Source organism: Xenopus tropicalis, chromosome 4, assembly GCF_000004195.4.
Source record: "Xenopus tropicalis strain Nigerian chromosome 4, UCB_Xtro_10.0, whole genome shotgun sequence".
In the NCBI taxonomy this organism is placed as follows: domain Eukaryota; kingdom Metazoa; phylum Chordata; class Amphibia; order Anura; family Pipidae; genus Xenopus; species Xenopus tropicalis.
Genome location: NC_030680.2, coordinates 32,644,263 through 32,662,759, shown reverse-complemented (window position 1 = coordinate 32,662,759; position 18,497 = coordinate 32,644,263). Strand labels below are relative to the sequence as shown.

At 39.5% G+C, this 18,497-nt stretch overlaps 1 protein-coding gene across 3 annotated transcripts; it reads right to left on the bottom strand.

The window, feature by feature from the left end:
* Positions 1–6,955: 6,955 nt before the first annotated feature.
* LOC101733271 (protein kinase C-like) lies at positions 6,956–17,265 on the bottom strand. 3 transcript variants are annotated; one of them, XR_004222306.1, is made up of 17 exons: positions 16,380–17,265; positions 15,840–15,935; positions 13,709–13,746; positions 13,166–13,298; positions 12,882–13,033; positions 12,585–12,690; positions 12,156–12,280; positions 11,919–11,986; positions 11,579–11,654; positions 11,406–11,497; positions 10,689–11,156; positions 10,127–10,554; positions 9,661–9,768; positions 9,090–9,170; positions 8,567–8,934; positions 7,538–8,418; positions 6,956–7,193 (listed from the first exon to the last, which is right to left on the bottom strand). XR_004222306.1 is itself a non-coding variant. In XM_031900625.1 (11 exons), the coding sequence occupies exons 3-11, from the start codon at positions 13,733–13,735 to the stop codon at positions 10,976–10,978; spliced, it is 960 nt and encodes a 319-aa protein (XP_031756485.1). In that variant the 5' UTR covers positions 13,736–13,746; positions 15,840–15,935; positions 16,380–17,265; the 3' UTR covers positions 9,801–10,975. The 3 variants fall into 3 exon arrangements, 1 of the variants encoding a protein (XP_031756485.1); XR_004222305.1 differs by having other exon boundaries at positions 10,127–11,156; XM_031900625.1 differs by lacking the exons at positions 6,956–7,193; positions 7,538–8,418; positions 8,567–8,934; positions 9,090–9,170; positions 9,661–9,768 and having other exon boundaries at positions 9,801–11,156.
* Between the last annotated feature and the right edge of the window lie 1,232 nt (positions 17,266–18,497).

Sequence of the window (18,497 nt, the reverse complement as noted above, 5' to 3'; positions counted from 1 at the left end):
CTAAAAGTTGGTAACACACCAATATTCCTCATTTAATCAGGAAGTGCTCATAAATTTCCTTCATTAAGTCATTTCACCAAATAATACCTCATAACTATCACCTAGAGGTTCCCTCCAGGACCCCTGTGCATGCTAGTGCCTATATATTCAGGAGGTATTGGTTTTAGTCAGCGAGTAGTTAGTTGGTGTATATGCAGTTAAAACTCAATGGTTTCCTGTGAGCTTCCTCCTAACAGCACTATTTGCACCTCCCTATTCACTTATCTGTATATTGCACTACACATTTATATTTATATGTGAGTAAATATACAGCCCATTCTTGCCATGCCTGGATACTCACAACGCCCACTCTTCTTCTATTTGGGAAAATGAACTAGTCCAGCAAAACCCTCCCTTCTCCCCCTAAAAAGCGCAAATGGTTTCTCCCACAGCATGAAGCACAGCACAGAATGGCAGCAAAGAGCAGAGTTTGGTACAAGGCAGCACCACCTAGTGGGCTAAAGCCAGTAACCCATTAACATTTCTTTCCTTACTAAATAAATAATTTGACTGATTTATAGGAAAGGGTCTGTATTTTAATGTGGAGAATAAAATCTTCAGGAACATAAAGACACTGGTTACCTGGCATGTTTACTCTCTCTTTATCTTGGGGAGAGTTCAAAGCAGTAAGGGCCCCCCAAAAAATATATACATCACAATATACACATCATAAACCTTATCTATAAGTTATCTGTCCAGTCGCATAACTACAATATGGCAGAGCACGGGGTATGCTGCATATTAATCCCCTTCCCTAAGCCCTCTCCAACTTTAAATTTAGCTGGCAAACATTAACAAGGTTAGGCAGGCAGTGAGTGGGCCATTGGGTTGCTATCAGGAAAGTTTTCAGCCTGTTCTGATGAATAGCCCACATGTTCAAATACAGATGCAAGAGAATTGTGAAAGTACTGCCTGCCTGGACGTGGTGGTGATTCCACGTTTCCCCTCGTGGGTTATGTCACAATAATGCTGGAATTCTGGGGGAAGACATGCAGCTGGTGGGTAAATAAACATGCTGATTTGCACTTTTGCATACTGTGCTCACTTTAAAAATATGCACTCGTGTCCCATAATTTTAATCCTGTGGCTAGGATTTCCAAATGGCCGGTGTTTTGCCAGCCAACAGGTGCCAATACTTCATGGCAATGTAATTAAAGTCATTTACGAAGTATTTATTTCCCAGAAAACGTTGGTGCCTTACAATCACATAATCTAACTGCTTATTGAGTTCATGGCAAAGGTTTCAAATGGTAATGGAGGCAGGTGCATTAAAGATGTGTATAAAAACCTTGGCCAAGTGGGGGGGGCAAAACAGCTTTGAACATAATTAGCATAAAAACAAAATGTTGCCATTTTCTGCAAACTGGCACAACCAAAAGATATCATTGTTACTGTAATGGCAAATGCTCCCGGAGGATGGAAAAGAGAAATATTAAGACACGTTTGGGTCAGCAGGCTGATTCCCATAGAAAATGCTGTTGTCATGGGGAGAGTGGAAATTCCATCTCATGGGACAGGGTGTGGAGGCAGTGCAGTCGGATTAGGCTGTGGTTTGGGAAACAGTTATGTTGTCATTTGGGGAAAATATGCGCTAATGGAAAACAGGGGCGTTAGTAAAGATTAACATGGTTCAGAAAATTTGCTATAGAATGTAGAGTTGGAAAGAGTAAGAGAAGAAATGAAGGGAGGAAAGTAGGGAGTGGGGAGGCACAAATAAAGTGATGGAGGAGAGAACAAACAGGTAATGTAGTCTAAAGTCTACAACAGTGATTGGCAACCTATGACGCATCAGATGGGTTAAAGGAAAACTAATGAAGAATGCAGGTAGAAACAGGGAAGTTTTAATAAATGGGCAAAAGGGACATTTTCCCAGGACCCCCCCAGGATAGAGGACCCACTACCACACATCAGGGATAACTTTTGGTAGAATCATATTGCAGAGAGGACAGATCCCCCAAGAGCTCTATTGTATGGGTATTTACATTGCTTTGCTTTTTTTCTCTTATGGCTTCATTTTATTGTCATTTTATGCTCCCATTTCTTCACTTGTTGTTTCACTATATTGAGCTAGAGATGCCTGAGGGTTATTCAATCACAATTTTTTTGTGGCAGTAGGAGCCCAACAATTAAATTTTTTTTTTTATATATTGAACATACTGTGCCAGTCTAGAAATTTAGCAGCCTTATAATAGTTATAATTTATGATTTTAAAGTTGTCCACAGGAGAATGCATTCTTCCATCCTGTTAGGCCATCTTTTGAGTGTCAGTGGCGCTGCACATGCTCAGTGTGCTCTGGGCTGCTGTTGAAGGACTAAGCTTAAGGGGGGAAATCATTAACAAATTAGCTTGCATAGATTAAATAAAATTAGGTTGCATAGAAATTGAGGCTACTTATTATTAATACATTCTAATACAGGATGCATAATTTCTATGCTTTCAGGAAATGTGAATCTGATAAATTATCAGCCTTGTATCATAACATTTTTATTGTACAAATACAGTATATTGCGAGTCGGTCCCTAAATTGAGGTATCTGACAGCAGCACACAGATTCAATGGATTCTCTCTATCTTCATTATAACCATATAATGCAGTATATTTCCACGTAATTTTGGTAGGGCCAAACAAGTTACCATTAGTGATGAGTGAATCTGTCCTGTTTCAACTTTTTTGATGCACATGATTCTTTTGACACCACCGTGACTTTTCTAATGCAACTGCAACATATTTGATGTGACTTATTTGACAGATTTTTTACGTGAAAAAATTCACCAACTGTGAATTTCGCAGCAAATCCATGCCTGCCAAAAAATGTGTTCATCGCTTGTTAACTTTTATATACAGAATTTATGTAACCAGAAGAGAAGGTTGGAGTTTTTGCATACTGATGGCCTTGTTCAAAGAGACTTTATATACTAATATATGGCAGTTGTACAGCTGTTTTGGAGAGATCACACCTTCATTAAACCTTATACAGGTATAGGATTTTTTTTGCAAAACCCCATTATCCAGAAAGATTTGAATTACCGGAGGCCATCTCCCATAGACTCCATTTTAAGCAAATAATTTTCATTCTAAAAGATTATTTCCTTTTTCTTGCAAAGACCCCTCATCCTGAAGACCCCAGGTTCCAAGTATTCTGGATAACAGGTCTCATACCTGTATTATGTTTATGGCTGTAGCTATCCCACAGCCACTAGTGAGTGCCAGCTTAGACACCCACTCATAGTGCTTTTGGCATTCTCTATCTAACACTTGGTTGCTACTGTCCTTGCTGTGCGGTACAGGGCCCACCTGAATATGTGACACTAAGGGTTGACCCATAGCCTGCAAATTTACCCTTAGGTCAAGCAGATTGGGTTTGAAATTTGGGCAACCATTGCAGGTGCAGGTTGGGTGAAGGGTTAAGGTTTTGTGGGTTTGGGTCGGGTGCCGGTTGAGTTTTTCCTGATGCGCACATTATTACTGCAGAGATAAGGCAATAGGAAAGGGAGCAGGACATGGGATGGGATGTAAAGCATTCTCTAATTTTGGCTGCTAGAAATTATATTTAGTCACTCTGCGTGCCGCTTAGTGCTTACACAACTCACACCTGAGCATAGTTCCCCTAGGCCCTAGCTCTCAGTGAATAGTGTTTGCACTAACATGTGATACAGCAGCAAATTGGAGGAAGTAAATCAAAAATATTACCACCCCGAGTTGGCTTATATTACATAACTTATATTCACATTCACCTACCAACATCTTATTCAAAACCAAGGACAATAATATGAAGTTGCCTCTCCCTTTGCTGCTATAACAGCCCCTATTCTTCTAGGAAGGCTTCCCAAATACACTAAATGCTCTTGCGGCTGAATGGAAGTAAAATCCCACCAGCATCTAGTAGGAACTAGATACTGGTGGGATTTTACTTCCATTGAGCTGCAAGAGCATTTAGTGAATTTGGGCGCTAGTGTTGGGGACCAGGCTTGACTTGTAGTTGGGGTTCCAATCCAGGGGTTCTGTGCAGGCCAATTAAGGTCTACGAGTCCATTCTCAGCAAACCCACTCTGTATGGAACTCTCTTTGTGCATAAAGGGATTATTGTGCTGAAACAGTCAAGAACCAAGAATGTCATTGTACACTGTAGCAAATCATAGACATGCCCAGAGCATTATTCCCCCTCCACCAACCTTTACAGTTGGAATTATGCATTTAGCAGGGAATGATCTCCTGATATCTGCCAAACACAGACTTTTCCATCAAACTGCCAGATGGTGAAATGCCATTTCTGTCTCCAGAATAAACGTTTCCACTGTTTCAGTCCAATGGGAGTGACTGTTACACGACTCAGGCTCAGGTGTGGCAATGCACATGGTGATGTTAGGTATGTTTCTGTCTGATTACTTATACAAATTCTATGTACCCAACTAATAGATCTTGTGCTGACGCTGCTTCTAAAGAGAGTTTGGAACTTGGCAATAAGTGTTCCTGCTGAGGAAGACCTTAACAGGAGACTCATTGCAGTTGGCCATAAGTGACCGGGGGTGACATTGACTTAGTCAAGTATGACCAGGGATGAAGTAGTCGGCCAGCATAGTATATTGCAATATATGGAGAAAGAATCCCAATTTTGCTCAAAGGGGAGGGCATATCTTGGTAGATTAAGGCAGAGGATATCTTAATGTCCTATATATATTGATAATGGGTGAGTGCAAAGGACTTCTTGTTGCTGTCTGTATGAATTTTGTGGTCACGGCTTAATTGCACCCCCACCTAATGGTTTAAAATTTAGTGAGTACAACTTTTCCTCTTTTCTGACTCTGTAGGGGACATTTATTATTTCCCAGAGCGCAAGTGACAGAGCGTGCCCCTTTTTGCACACTTATCAATACTGCTCTCTTCACTGAGTAACAGATTATAAATCTGGCACTTTGGTGTGGTGAGCTGTGTCAGGGGGCACAGGTTAGCTGTGTTCATGGGGGAAAACTAGAAGGGAGGAATGCAGTGTGCAAAAAAAAAGACTGTGGCCCTTTTCTGCACCTTGCACACTGCATTCTGCATGGTAAATGATCCCTTGTTTTTATGTGTGAGGCTCAAAAGCCCAGAAGCAAAAAGTACCTTCACTTTCTAATCAGATGCTCCCTTTTACTATAGCAAACCAGCAAGCACTATTAATTTACTGATTGGTAAAACAGGAGCAAACATTGCACTGTTTAGTACATTCCCCCTTATAGTCTCTCTGGCACTAAGGCTAATACTGAAAAGAGTTTCTTAACTCTACTCTAAGAGAGGTAGGATAGATGGATCCTTCCGTATATTAAAGGATAATCCCTGTAAAGCAAAGAGAGATATTATTATTCTGTGCCCTGTATTTAGCAGAAAATGACTTTGCATGCCATCAAGCCTACTGGCCATATTGGCATTTTAGTCTAAAGGAACTGATGCCAGAGCTTGTAACACACCCCAGTGAAGCTTTTCCCCATGGCATGGGGCGGGTAACCTTTATCTCTCCAGCTGGTGTTAAATTACTACTCCCAGTACAACGGTAGCTGTTGCTGGGACAAATAAAATTTTAATTCATTATCACCTTGACCAGAGTGACCATGGCTGGTCTATGATCTATCTCCCCCATTTACAAAACACAGGACTTAGTCCAACATCAGGTAGAGCAGCTCATCGTGCTTTATAGCCTGGGGCTGTCCCACTGCACCTTCAGTACTGGATGAGAGGGTTATTTATGTCCCACTTCCTACAACACAGGCTCCCCTAACCTCTATATCACACCATCTCTGTAGTACATTGCACGGTAAGAACACATCCCAAAGTGTGTGTGGGCTAAGATGGATGAAATAATGAGTGCCTATCCTTGTACTTGCACCATACATGCCCCTGCATTTTTATCTTTGCAGCCAATGAGTTCATCTTGCCAGACTTGCTCCCAGTGAACCATGTGCAACTGGGACACTCACTCTGCAACTGGCACAATCCCAGGTCTGAGAATACTAACGCAACGTGAACCAATATAGCTTTGTAACACAAGCACAACTGTGTCTGTTTTGGGCACTATCACAGGCCATGCAACTTTAGTGTAGCCACATTTACTCTGCATAATGGGTAAAAAATAAATAAAAATGGTTATTTGCATCTGAAATTACACATTGCACTTGGGTTTATAAATGACCCCTATTGTGTACAAAATCCCACCCCCTCTCTGCATGAAGGAAGACAGCACCAACCTACTCCGCTGTGTTGCCCCATGGTTCCTATTGTTTCCTATACCATATACATGGCTGCCTTGTACCCTGTACATAATGTGGCCCCGGGCAGCAACAGCTGTAGGTAAGAATTAATAATACTAGTCAGTTTGGGGGTTGCAGGAGTGCGACTGCACATGGGCCCACACCCCCTTGGGGCACACCGGAGTTGCCTTGACTGAATTTTTGTATCACATACAACTCCCTGCATCTTTATCTTGTGTAACCTGCAACCTGCAAATGAAAGTTTTGGTCCTTACCAAACATATACATTTTTTTTACCATGCAACCTGACAAAATATTTGGAGATAAGTGTGGGTGTACTTTCTTTGATATATTTATATATATACATATATGTATGGAAAGGAGCCTCTCTGTATTATAGTAATGTGGTACCTCCAGCTTCTTATGAACTTGAAGTCACAGTAGTCCCTAAGAGTAAAGTTAAAATGGTACTGGAGCTGGAGGGCCGCAGGTTGGCTTGTCTATAAACCCCCTGACTTCCCTTCTATATACACATAAACCAGGTACATGGTGGTGCTGATGGCAATTCTTTCACCAGAGGTACTTTTCCAAAAAGGGCAGCACTGCTGAGTTTATTATTGTGTTATTTATATAGCGCATAGCAACAACACATTCACGCTTCACTTTACAGACATTAATAAATACGAAGATGATATTCTTAGAAGCAATATTTTTATTTGTATAATTATATACATAATGTGAGCAGAACAAACATGTTATATATGAAATAGTGCCTATTGGAGTAGGAAAAATGGGTGGCACTAGGCAGGTGGGGTACAGGCTTCTTTCTTCACACGGACTCCAGTGAGTGTTTGGTACAATGTTCAGTATATGATCCATGATCTTCATTACAGAATAAGATTTCCTTTGACTGTCGCCACGCTATCTCACATCTGAAAAACAGAATCACACAATGGGATTTACATCTAAAGGGCAACTGAACTTATGTGTTGATTATAAATAAATAAGCAGTCAGATGAATCATTCAGCATTGTAAATTATTTTATTATAGACTTCATAATTAATTCTGCAAATTAACCAGTTACTCACATAGGGGTACAAATGGTGTGCAAAAAACAAATATAACATATTTGTTTACTATTTGAGTCTTTCAGTGCCCTGTACTCTTTCATAATGCCCATTTGAGGCAAAATGATTTTCATAGGATAGAATGCCTGTGCAAAAAACCCCATGGTACATCCTTCATTCTGTTTAGGAATAAACCTACTTTTCATACCTTGGCATGGATAAACATGGTAACCATCTTTAATATCTTCAATATCTTCTTCTCTGGATCTCCCAAGGTGGCAACTGCAACCTTACCAGAAAACAAATACAAATAATGTGAGGTAGTGCCAACTATTGGTTTGTTTCCTAACTTAGTGCCAGGTTTTACTTTCCTGTTTGTCACTTAAGGGAATCCCAAACCACAGGGAGTCTTGGCCTGCTCTTCTATAACAGCCACCTTTGGCTTTGGGCCTAAATCTCAGCTGCTCGGGTGCTAACAGGTCTTACCATATAAGAATCCAGAGACTCCCATGGGGCAGGCAAGGGTGCCAAATGTCGATTGTAGAGAAGGAGTCAGTAATTACAGAATGCATTGTGGGGCAAACTGAACCAAACACTTAGTTATCTGTTCAAATAGAGCAGCGTTATAACAGACTGCATAATAACCTGCAGAGTGCTGGTTTAAAACCAGGCAGGATGTTACAGTGTCAGCTGTTGTGATAAAAATACAGTTTGTTTCTCACCTTGCTTCTAGATCTTACTTGCCTGTTATACAGGTGAAGTTTTGGAATATGTTACAAACCATGAGCAGACTATTCCTACATTTGCCTACTCAGTCAGAACTTATTAAGGTGGCTCACCTGATTGTCACTTTATATGAATAGACTTCTTATATGGGTATGGACTGGCCCTCCACCCTCCCCATCCATTCCGTCTACTTATTTGATGTTCATTGAGAATCCTCTGAATGCCTCTTGCAGCTCTGATGGAATCCTTACAGCAGGCGGTGTCAGTGCTTTCAGGGTTCTCACGGCTCTCCAGGTGGTCTTGGTTGTCCAGTTCAAACAGAGGCCTTATTCTTTGGTGTAATAGATGGTCCCAGTCCATACCCTGAAAGATAGGTTATATTTTATAATAAGTATCTGGTCCAAAAACTAGAATTGCTGGAAAAAAAAGTTAAAATGCATTACGAGGCTCTGGCAATATTCATTAGTGCTTTTTTTGTCTGTAAATCAAAATAAATAGAATAGAAACCTACTCTGAAGAAGAGGTGCTCTTTCACCATTTCGGCACCAGCCTCATCCGAACCGAGGCGATGTTCTGGATCTTTCTAGGTATTCTGGATCTTCTGGATATTCGATATTCTAGATCTCTGATCTTCATGAATGGACTTCTTCTATAGATATGGACTGGCCCTCCACCCTCCCCATCTATTCCGTCTACTTATTTGATGTTCATTTAGAATCCTCTGAATGCCTCTTGCAGCTCTGATGGAATCCTTACAGCAGGCGGTGTCAGTGCCGGAGCTTGGCATTCAGGGTTCTCTTGGCTCTCCAGGTGGTCTTGGTTGTCCAGTTCAAATGGAGGCCTTATGCTTCGGTGTACTAGATGGTCCCAGTCCATATCCTGAAAGTTAAATGAAAAGGTAATATTTAATGATGAGTATCTGGTCCAAAAACTAGAATTGCTGGTACAAGAAATTATAATGCATTACGAGGCTATGGCAATATTCATTAGTGCTTTTCTGTTTGTAAATTGAAAGGAATAGAATAAAAACCTACTTTGAAGAAGGGGTGCTCTTTCACCATTTCTGCACCAGCCTCACCCGAACCGAGGCGATGTTCTGGATCTTTTTCTAAAAGCTACAAAAAATAAAAACAAACATTGTTGTTAAATCATTATTGTTTATGTCTATTTTATTATTCTACTGGGAAAGTATCCACCCAGGAAATACAAGCAATTTTCTAACCCCATAGAGAAAGTAACCATATGCATATGTAACTGATCTGCTTGAATGGACTAATTAAGCTCATATTTAATTTATTAACTGCTTATATGAACCATAGATTAAGTTCTGTATTTAGGGGACAAGCCATTATCGGTAATACCCCTTTACTAAACTGAGTACCCACTTCTTCTGGCATTCATAGTCTGACCCTATGGAATAGAAGGGACTTTCTGGGGTAATAATACATATTGTAAAGTTCAGTGAAAGCCTGTAACTGCCACTAAAAGACACTAAAGGCCATATGTTATATCATGGTAGTAATAATAATAACTATACAGCATGTATGCCCTTAGTATAACAAGTGACTAAAGGCACATGATACTAATTTGCTGAGGCCAACTTACTTCTTTTATAAATGCAGAGACATCCTCTGATAGATAGTCTGGTAACTCGATGTTGTCGTAAAGGATGCTCTGCATTAGCTCAACCGGGTCTTCGTTGTTGAATGGTAACTGAAAAAGTGAATCATTATTTCTTTGGTGAAACAACATTCCCAAGAGATTTTTTGCTATATGAACTTAGTGCAGGCTCTGTACTGAACTACATCTCTCATGTGCAGCTGGTCATACAGATACCATCTCTTAGTACAGTGCCTTGGGGGTATTTCTTCTATAAATGATAAAGGGAAGCCAAATACAGTATTATTCATGCTACATTATTTCTGTCAGTATGGGAAATTATGCTTGTAAATATGGAGACTATAATATGTATTATACTTATATATTAATTATAGTATTACACTATGTTTAGTAACATTATGAAACAGCAATGGCAATGATTCCCCAATGATAATATAGGAATTGTGCTTACCTCACACATGAGCATTATATAGGTGGTGATTCCTAGGGCCCACCAGTCAACGGCCATGCCGTATCCATGTTTCAGGAAGATCTCGGGGGCGATGTAAGCTTTTGTGCCGCACATGGTGTTAGTGCGGTCGCTGTATCCAAAGCCTTAAACACAAGAAACACTGTGAGGAAACTGCAGATCTGGGGCCCTAATGTAAAGTAATGAGGAACTTTCCTTAACTGCTTCCTTTCAAACTACACAGCCACTCAGATCTGTTTATGCCACTTATATATAACACTATATCTAAATATAACAATACCTAATAATCTGATCTTATCCCCTGTATGCCCCAGAATTATAAGCAACACTTACTGTCTTTGCTGAGGCCGAAGTCTACGATCTTAAGGTAGCCATCCCGGTCCAACAGCAAATTCTCAAGCTTTATATCTCTGAATTAAAACCAAGTCAATAGTTTAGTAGTTATACAAAAAGAAATCCTTACAATAACAGCAAGCGAATGATTAACACACTGTTACCAGCTCGATCTGGAAATAAAGATGATTTTATTAATATTAATGCTTACCTATGGACAATGCCAAGGTGGTGTAATGCCTCCAGGCCAAGAACGACACATGCGGTGTAAAACCTGAAAAGAGAAAAAATAAAATTCAGTTACTTTAAATATTTTTTCTTTATTGATATATAAGCTGATGTGTGAGAATTGAGGTGATCATAGTGAGAACAAAGGCAGTTATCTGTATGATAGGTGTAGCTTTGCGTGTATTACGTTACATTGTAAAAATATATGCTGAGATGATGCTTCACTGAAAGTGCCCCTTAGAGAAACTTATTCCCTCATTCCCATTCTACTTACATGACGTCAGGTTCTTGCAGTTCCACGGATGTTACAATTTCATACATGTCACCTCCAGGGAGATATTCCATCACACAAAATAGGTGAGACTCCGTCTGGAAGGTTCCATGCATTGACACTAGGAACGGGTGTTCGGCAGAACTCACCCTCTGGAGGATTTCCTTCTCTTTGAAGACACTGTGGGTTAAATTATCCCATTATCACCATGTGAGACTCACACAAGGGAACATTACACTTACCCTTTATCCTAATAAACAGACACGGGGCAATACAGCAGATAATAACCAATTGCTAATTATTTAAAGGATCATGAGGTCAGATAGATACTAAATATAAAAATAGAAAACTGTTCTACATATAAAGCTGAATATAACAAGAAAAGATTACACAGATATGGCCAATATTAATCTCTCCCCTGTCACTGACCTGTCCAAGTTGCCCCTTTTCAAAATCTCCTCTTTTTTCAGGGCCTTGATAGCACATAGTTCTTTGGTGTTTTTGTGCTCGGCTAGGAATACCTGGAGTCAGAAGGCAGAAAGTTCAATCACTCTGGGTAAATCAGTAGTAACTAAAACCTAACTGTGCAATGAGTCGCTCACCTTCCCAAATGCTCCTTCTCCCAACACTGGGCCCAGGTTGAAATTTCCAAGTGAGGGAGATCTGGGCTCAACAGGGCTGAAAAATAAAATAAAGTTAATATATGTTTTGTTCATGTTCACAGACAAGATTAATCTAATATACAGTTTATTTGGTGACTTTTCTGTAGTATCCAATTACCAGAGGGTATTGGCCAGTTACTGATAATACCCTCTTATGAGAAAAGAACTATAAAGCTTAAGCTTTACATAAAGTGAAAGTTATGCAATACCAATATTTTAATATATAAGCAAGTTACAATTCTAAACCAAAAGAAAAGAGAATATATCCCAAATCAGATACCTGATAGATGGTCCTTCAGCACCCTGTATGTTATTGGCAGAATCTGAACCAAAGTCAGGACTGCAGAGCTGCAAATAAAGGACAAATGAGCATTATGCACAGAATGAACATTGCAAGAATTTCATATGTGCACCATTAAGAATGAATACTTTGCAAATGCAAACCTTGAAGTAAAGATTTACTCATCTAATTATACTTATTGGTTTTTGTAAAACATAAAAAGTAGAATCTACTTACTGGTAATGAAGGACTGGAAGAGGTGGAATTATCATCCTCGGTGTCCTTCTCTGGCTCAGACTCTTGCTTCTGATTGGGAACTATAAGTCCGTTGTTATTGGACATGCCAGCATCACAATCAGGATCTTCAGAATATGCAAAAATGGAACAAAATTATAATACAGTTTATCATCATTATAAGTACAATTCTAGAACTATACTTTATAATTTATATTCATATATATTTCTCCCATTACTAAAAGAAAACATAAATGACCATATAATCCATATAAATGCAATAAGAATAAAAGGACAGAAAGATATTAGTTATACGCTATATGAGTAAAAGGTCACATTGACTTCCAGATATAAGGATCAACTATACGTTAAATGGACTGTGTATAATAAATCTGCATGATCAACCCTAAGTCAGTGCATGATCCTACTTACCCGAAAAAACTGCCAATGCTGGTGGTTCATATGAATTAGCCCTCATGGAAATGACCACCAGTGCCTCGGATATATTCTCTATACCAGGGACCTCCACCGTGGCATCCTGAAGAGATAAAGCATATTAAGAAACATTAAGCAGAATATCATCTCAGGGCTTCTACATATATATATGGGTCATGTATGAGGTCTTAATATTGGCAAGTTAAATAAAATAAAAAGAAGAACATTAAGCATACAGTCAGAAAATTGTGTTTGTACATATATACTGTATATACACCCATACAATGTACTTACAAATGAAGGCCAGATGAAATTGGTGGGGCTGGCTGTATCCCTGGTCATAGTCTCTGCTGGTACGGAGCCCTCAGGCTCATGAAAAGGAATGGCCCCTCCGATGTTGTGGGAAGAGCCAGGGTCCTCTTCATTCCCAGCAGGACGTGGAGATTCTATAACAATAAAAAACACAAGAGATGTCATTATTATCCAGTAATGTAGTCCTTTGCTTAACTTTGTCCAACCCAACTATGCAACCCTTAGTATTGGTATTATAAGTGCTTATTAGTACTGATCACACTTACCTAGGAAAGATGGCTGAGCCGGGTGGTCGGGCAGCTCTAAGGTGGCAGTAAACTCCACCAAAGAGTCACGCACATCACTGATCTCTAGGATCTCCACGTAAGCATTCTCATGCTTTGTAGGAATAATTGAGTTCTGTAAAACACAGTTTAAAAAATTAAAGGACATTCCCCCCCACACCTGTTAAGATCATGGTTTCTCATAAACTGATTGTGGGGAAAAAACTTCTGCCATTATACGGCAAAATCCAGGGTATGAAAAATACCATACCCTGGATTTTGCCGTATAATGGCAGAATTTTTTTTGTGACCATTATTTAAAGATGAGTACCTATTGTGTAGAATATATTGTATCAGTACAATGTGTGTGTGTGGGTAATTATCTGTCTCAGCTATGTAAGTAGAGCTCCATGTGCCCAGGTGTTTAATTTGGTCCTGGCCCCCATCTGTTTTGCCCTGAACTCCCACACCCCCCTATGCCAGTGCCACCATATTCTTTACCCAGGCCCCTAAGAGAGACAAAAGGGAACACGTGAGCATCCTTACCTCGACTCTACACAGCTTGCAACCCATAACCGTTTCTCCTGTAATAGAGAAGAGAGATTGGTATATTTCACAGCTAATATGGAGGCAACATGAAAGCTACAAAACATGGACATGGCGTGAACATTGTGATTCCTTTAAATTCTCCTAAATGCTAAATCTATTACCTGCTATTGTGTGTATAGCCAGTGTTGGAATGGGCCTCCTAGGGCCCAGTGGGAAAAATAATATTCACGGCTCATACTCACAAATATTAGCTATAGATACTGCTAAATGTTATGAGTTATGTAGGGAATAAGAAAGGGCTGATGGGAAGTGTTCTTGGCTGGAGCCCACTGGGAGCTGCTCTTATACTTGACAGGTGGGTCCAACCATCTCTATAGCTTGGAGACCTGAAAGGGAATTGGCTGACTATGGGGCATATTTATTATAGTCTGCAAGCCATCATCACCAGTGATGTTGCCCATAGCAGCCAATAACATTTTTGCTTTTGTTTTCTAAATTGTAGGTGACATTTCAAACTCAATTGCTGATTGCAAATATGCAGGTATGTGAGAAAATACACATTATCAGCAGTACCTGTTGCCCTGCAGCTGTTATTGAACTCCCACCATCAGAGTTTGGCAGCTGGCTAGATACCCCCTAAATGAGTATAGATTCTGACAAAAGATCAAAGTGATACTGACAGTGTTTACCCCAAAACCATGTGTCAAAGCTGCAGCAGCCAGGCATAGGTTTAGTAATAAACAGGTGTGTTTGTGCCAGAAAAGCTTTTATTGTGATACAGATACATCCCTATAAGATCCATAATAACTGGGGACACACCAAAGCCCAGATACATCCCATGCTCCTGTATTTGTAGGTAGGAGAAGCCAAAGGGAAACTGACCGTATAATATAATAAGTACCAATGACAAAACATTAGATTGTGAAATTATTGTAAGATTTATTGGTTTCCATTTGGGCTCAAACCTGTGTCCCTGCAGCTTTTACTCAACTACAACTCCCAACATCATCCAACAGAGTTTAGCAGTTGACTGGGCATTTCCCAAATAACTAAAGATTCTGGCTATTACCATTACAAAGTGACAGATACACAGACAAAACAAAATCAAAGTGATACTGACATATCCCTACACATTTGTGTTGATATGTTTTAATATTTCCATCCATAAAGCTGCTGCCCAACTGCCATTAACTGCCATCCTGGCTCTTTAGCAATGTCAGTGGCACAGGGAATGTGCAGAAATCTCTGCCTGCTACTAAATAAATAATGCTACAACATGTGCAATTCCGTCCTATTAATGAATGATAAACATAAAGTTATAATATTTAGCTGAAAAATGTACTTACAGAGAGAGCAGGTAATGAGCTGTGATCTCTAGCAATATCGCTAAACATGTGACAGGAGATAGCCAATCACCTTAGGCTGAAGCAGGCTTAGGGATGGGACAATGCAACTGACTGGTTGAAGACATTGTTTACACAGTGTTACCCCAAAACCATGTGTCACAGCTGCAGCAGCCAGGCATAGGTTTAGTAATAAACAGTTGGGTTTGTGCCAGGAAAGCTTTTATTGTGATACAGATACATCCCTATAAGATCCATAATAACTGGGGACACACCAAAGCCCAGATACATCCCATGCTCCTGTATTTGTAGGTAGGAGAAGCCAAAGGGAAACTGTCAATATAATGTAATAAGTACCAATGACAAAACATTAGATTGTAAAATTATTTTAAGATAAATTTGTTTCCATTCGGGCTCCAACCACCTGTGGCCCTGCAGTGGATTTACAGCTCACCAGGCTTACAATGGTGATAATCGAAGCCTCTCCCTTGTATAGAATGTCATTAGGGAAGGGGAATCTTTTATGAAACCTGCTGCTGAAACATCAAGACATGAATAAGTTTATAGAGAATAAGCATTGGGCTGACATGGTAAACCAAAGCCAAGTGCAACACACAGGATAAAGACTCCGGGTACCAAGCTCAAGGAGATGAAAATTGAATTGATTTCATAGGACATGGAGATTTATTAAAACACAAATTAAATTATTTCCACTCTGTCAGAACTCATTTGGCTGCTTTAGCACCTGTTGCTAAATACACACACTACTGCTCACTATGCCCAACCTTTGTAGATTTCTCTGGAGAAGCACTCCACTGTGCCTGCTGCATGACATCATTTACAATCATCTTTGCTATCTTCCAAGCCATTTCTTCTTGGGCCTGCAATCAGAGGTAAAGTCAAGATCAGTTATCTAAATCATACTCCCAGCTGAAAGCATCCAAAAGTCTGACATTTAGTAAACATAAAGCTGAAGTGTAAACATCTTGCTAAACATGTGGACCCCAATAAGTAGCACGACAGTTTACAGTGCCAAAACAGCACTCTAGCAATAAGAAAGGGGACATTTTTCATATGACTGAAAATAGAACCAAAAGTAATTTTCCTGCAGACAAATATGTCAAACAGAGCTATACTGACATCCATAGTTTAACACAGGCACATTTGTCATATTTAGTTGCTTCTGCTGATGGAGTTGGCTGTTGGCACATTGGTACATTATGTATTGTTGGTACATTAATAATTGTCACCCGATTTTCCTTCTGATGGATATACTGAGTCAGACCCAGTGACAGGGGAGACAGAAGTGACATAACAGTGCTTACCCTGCATAGGTTTGATGGTACAGAGTACAGCATCCAGACTTGCAGCTTCAACAACTATCACATATTATTGACTGCAATACAAAGATAATAAATCAATGCCGGCTACAACCAGTATACTTGTTCTAGCTGTTCCAATAAATGAAAGGTACTCCCCAAATATACAGATTCCCTTGGTGCCTTTAACATGGGCTTGGACTCCACTTTGATAAATATCTGTTACACAGCAGGGAACAAGGTAAGCCTCAGAAGTCCACGACCTGGAACTTGGCCTGCAGTCTTAAATTTTATAACTTTTTGGTTACTTTTAATTATAGAAATTACATCAGTTACATGAAACTCTAAACAGTTACAGTAGGGTGCTCGTTCATCCATGTATATGTGTCAACCGGAGTTACAGTGAATAAAGCATTCACCAAGATAAAGAAACAGACTATTGAATTTGTATGTATTATGTATATAGCTTGAGGTAGCTTACTTCCATTGTTTACAGCTTGTCTTCAGGGTGCCTCTGGTCTGGCCTGACTTCCCCCATCTAACTCACCTTCTGGTTTAATCTGGTATGGCCTCACTCACCCAATCATCAGCATAGTCTGGGTGCCTATGTTCTGGCCTGGCACCAAATTAGTTTATGCTCTTAGTGCATCCAGTTTGGTTTGAGTACCCAGCCAAATTATGTACTTTTGGTCTGGCCTGCCTGCTCCAGTTATTTAAAGGTGAGACTGCTACACTGGCCCTGCAGGCAGTTCTAGATAAACATGTGCTCCATTCTAAACATCATCAGAGCCATGAGGAGCCAGGACCAAAGGGAAGTATATAGGTAAAATATCTAGCATAACAATCTGTATATAAATGCTATGCATGGCAATTAAAGGAGACACATGCATTTAATGCTAATCCTAATGCTGGTGTTTTAGTTGGCCTATATTTTGAACAAATTATTATTTTTAAGTTTCAATCATTTTTATTGGGATTTTTTTAAACATTATAGCCAAATAAAGGCATTAAAATATTTTCAAACATTAATATTTACATTATGCAGAAAAATAATCTGCAGTACAAATAATAACAGCCGTTGAAAACTTATACATTCAGTATTGGTCAACATATGATAAAATATGATATAATATAATTTAATATTGTTGGTTAAGAAATTTGTTATGTACACGTATATTTATACCCGTATACTAATCACGCGTTGAAAACGTGCAAAACGCGTATAAACTGACACTACTGAGATCCTAGGGGTCGCATCCAAATTATTATTTTTAAAACCTCAGTGTCAGTGATACTTGCCAAGCAGAGCAACATCTGAAACAAACAGCAATTCCACATAAAACAGAATATACTGATAGCAGCACCCATATATGTTAGTGTTGCTAGCTAATCATATTACTTTTCCAGTGCTAGTATTCAGTACCTGGGAGCAAGGATTATCTACCATGCAGGGTGTATGGTTTGGAGTGCCTTGGGACCCCTGACTGGGATTCCCTGCTCCACTCCAGCTATAGTCATCATTACTTATGGTTAAGATTGCTGGAGAGGAAGCCGGGCAAGAATACCTGCAAATAAAAGAATATGAGATTAGAGAGAAAGTAAAATTGAACAAAAAGGAACAAGGAAGAAATAAATTGAAAGAATAGGCAAAATGTATGTTCAGCATAAACTGTATTCATTCAACTAATGTTGAAAAAGGTGAAACTATTGCTCCTTTAACCTTGCTGCCTAAATGCAGTATTCAGCTCTCAGAAGAAGGTGACTTCTGACTTGAAGCAACCATCTCCACAACCGTTTGTGCACAAGGCTTGTGTCATGCAGAGATATAAGCTGGCTAGAAATAGGTATGGGATCTGTTATACAGAATATTGGGACCTGGGGTTTTGCTGACGAGATCTTACATTAATCTGGTTCTTTAGAATGCTTAACATTACATAAACCCAAAAGGATTGTTTTGCCATCAATATGGATTCATGGCATGTTAGTTAGGGTCAAGCACAAGGTACTATTTATTTTTTTATTTTTACAGAGAAAAAGGAAATCATTTTTAAAAATTAGACTTATTTTGATTAAAATGCAGCCTACGGGGCATGGCAAGATTTCTTGATAAGGTCCCATAACTCT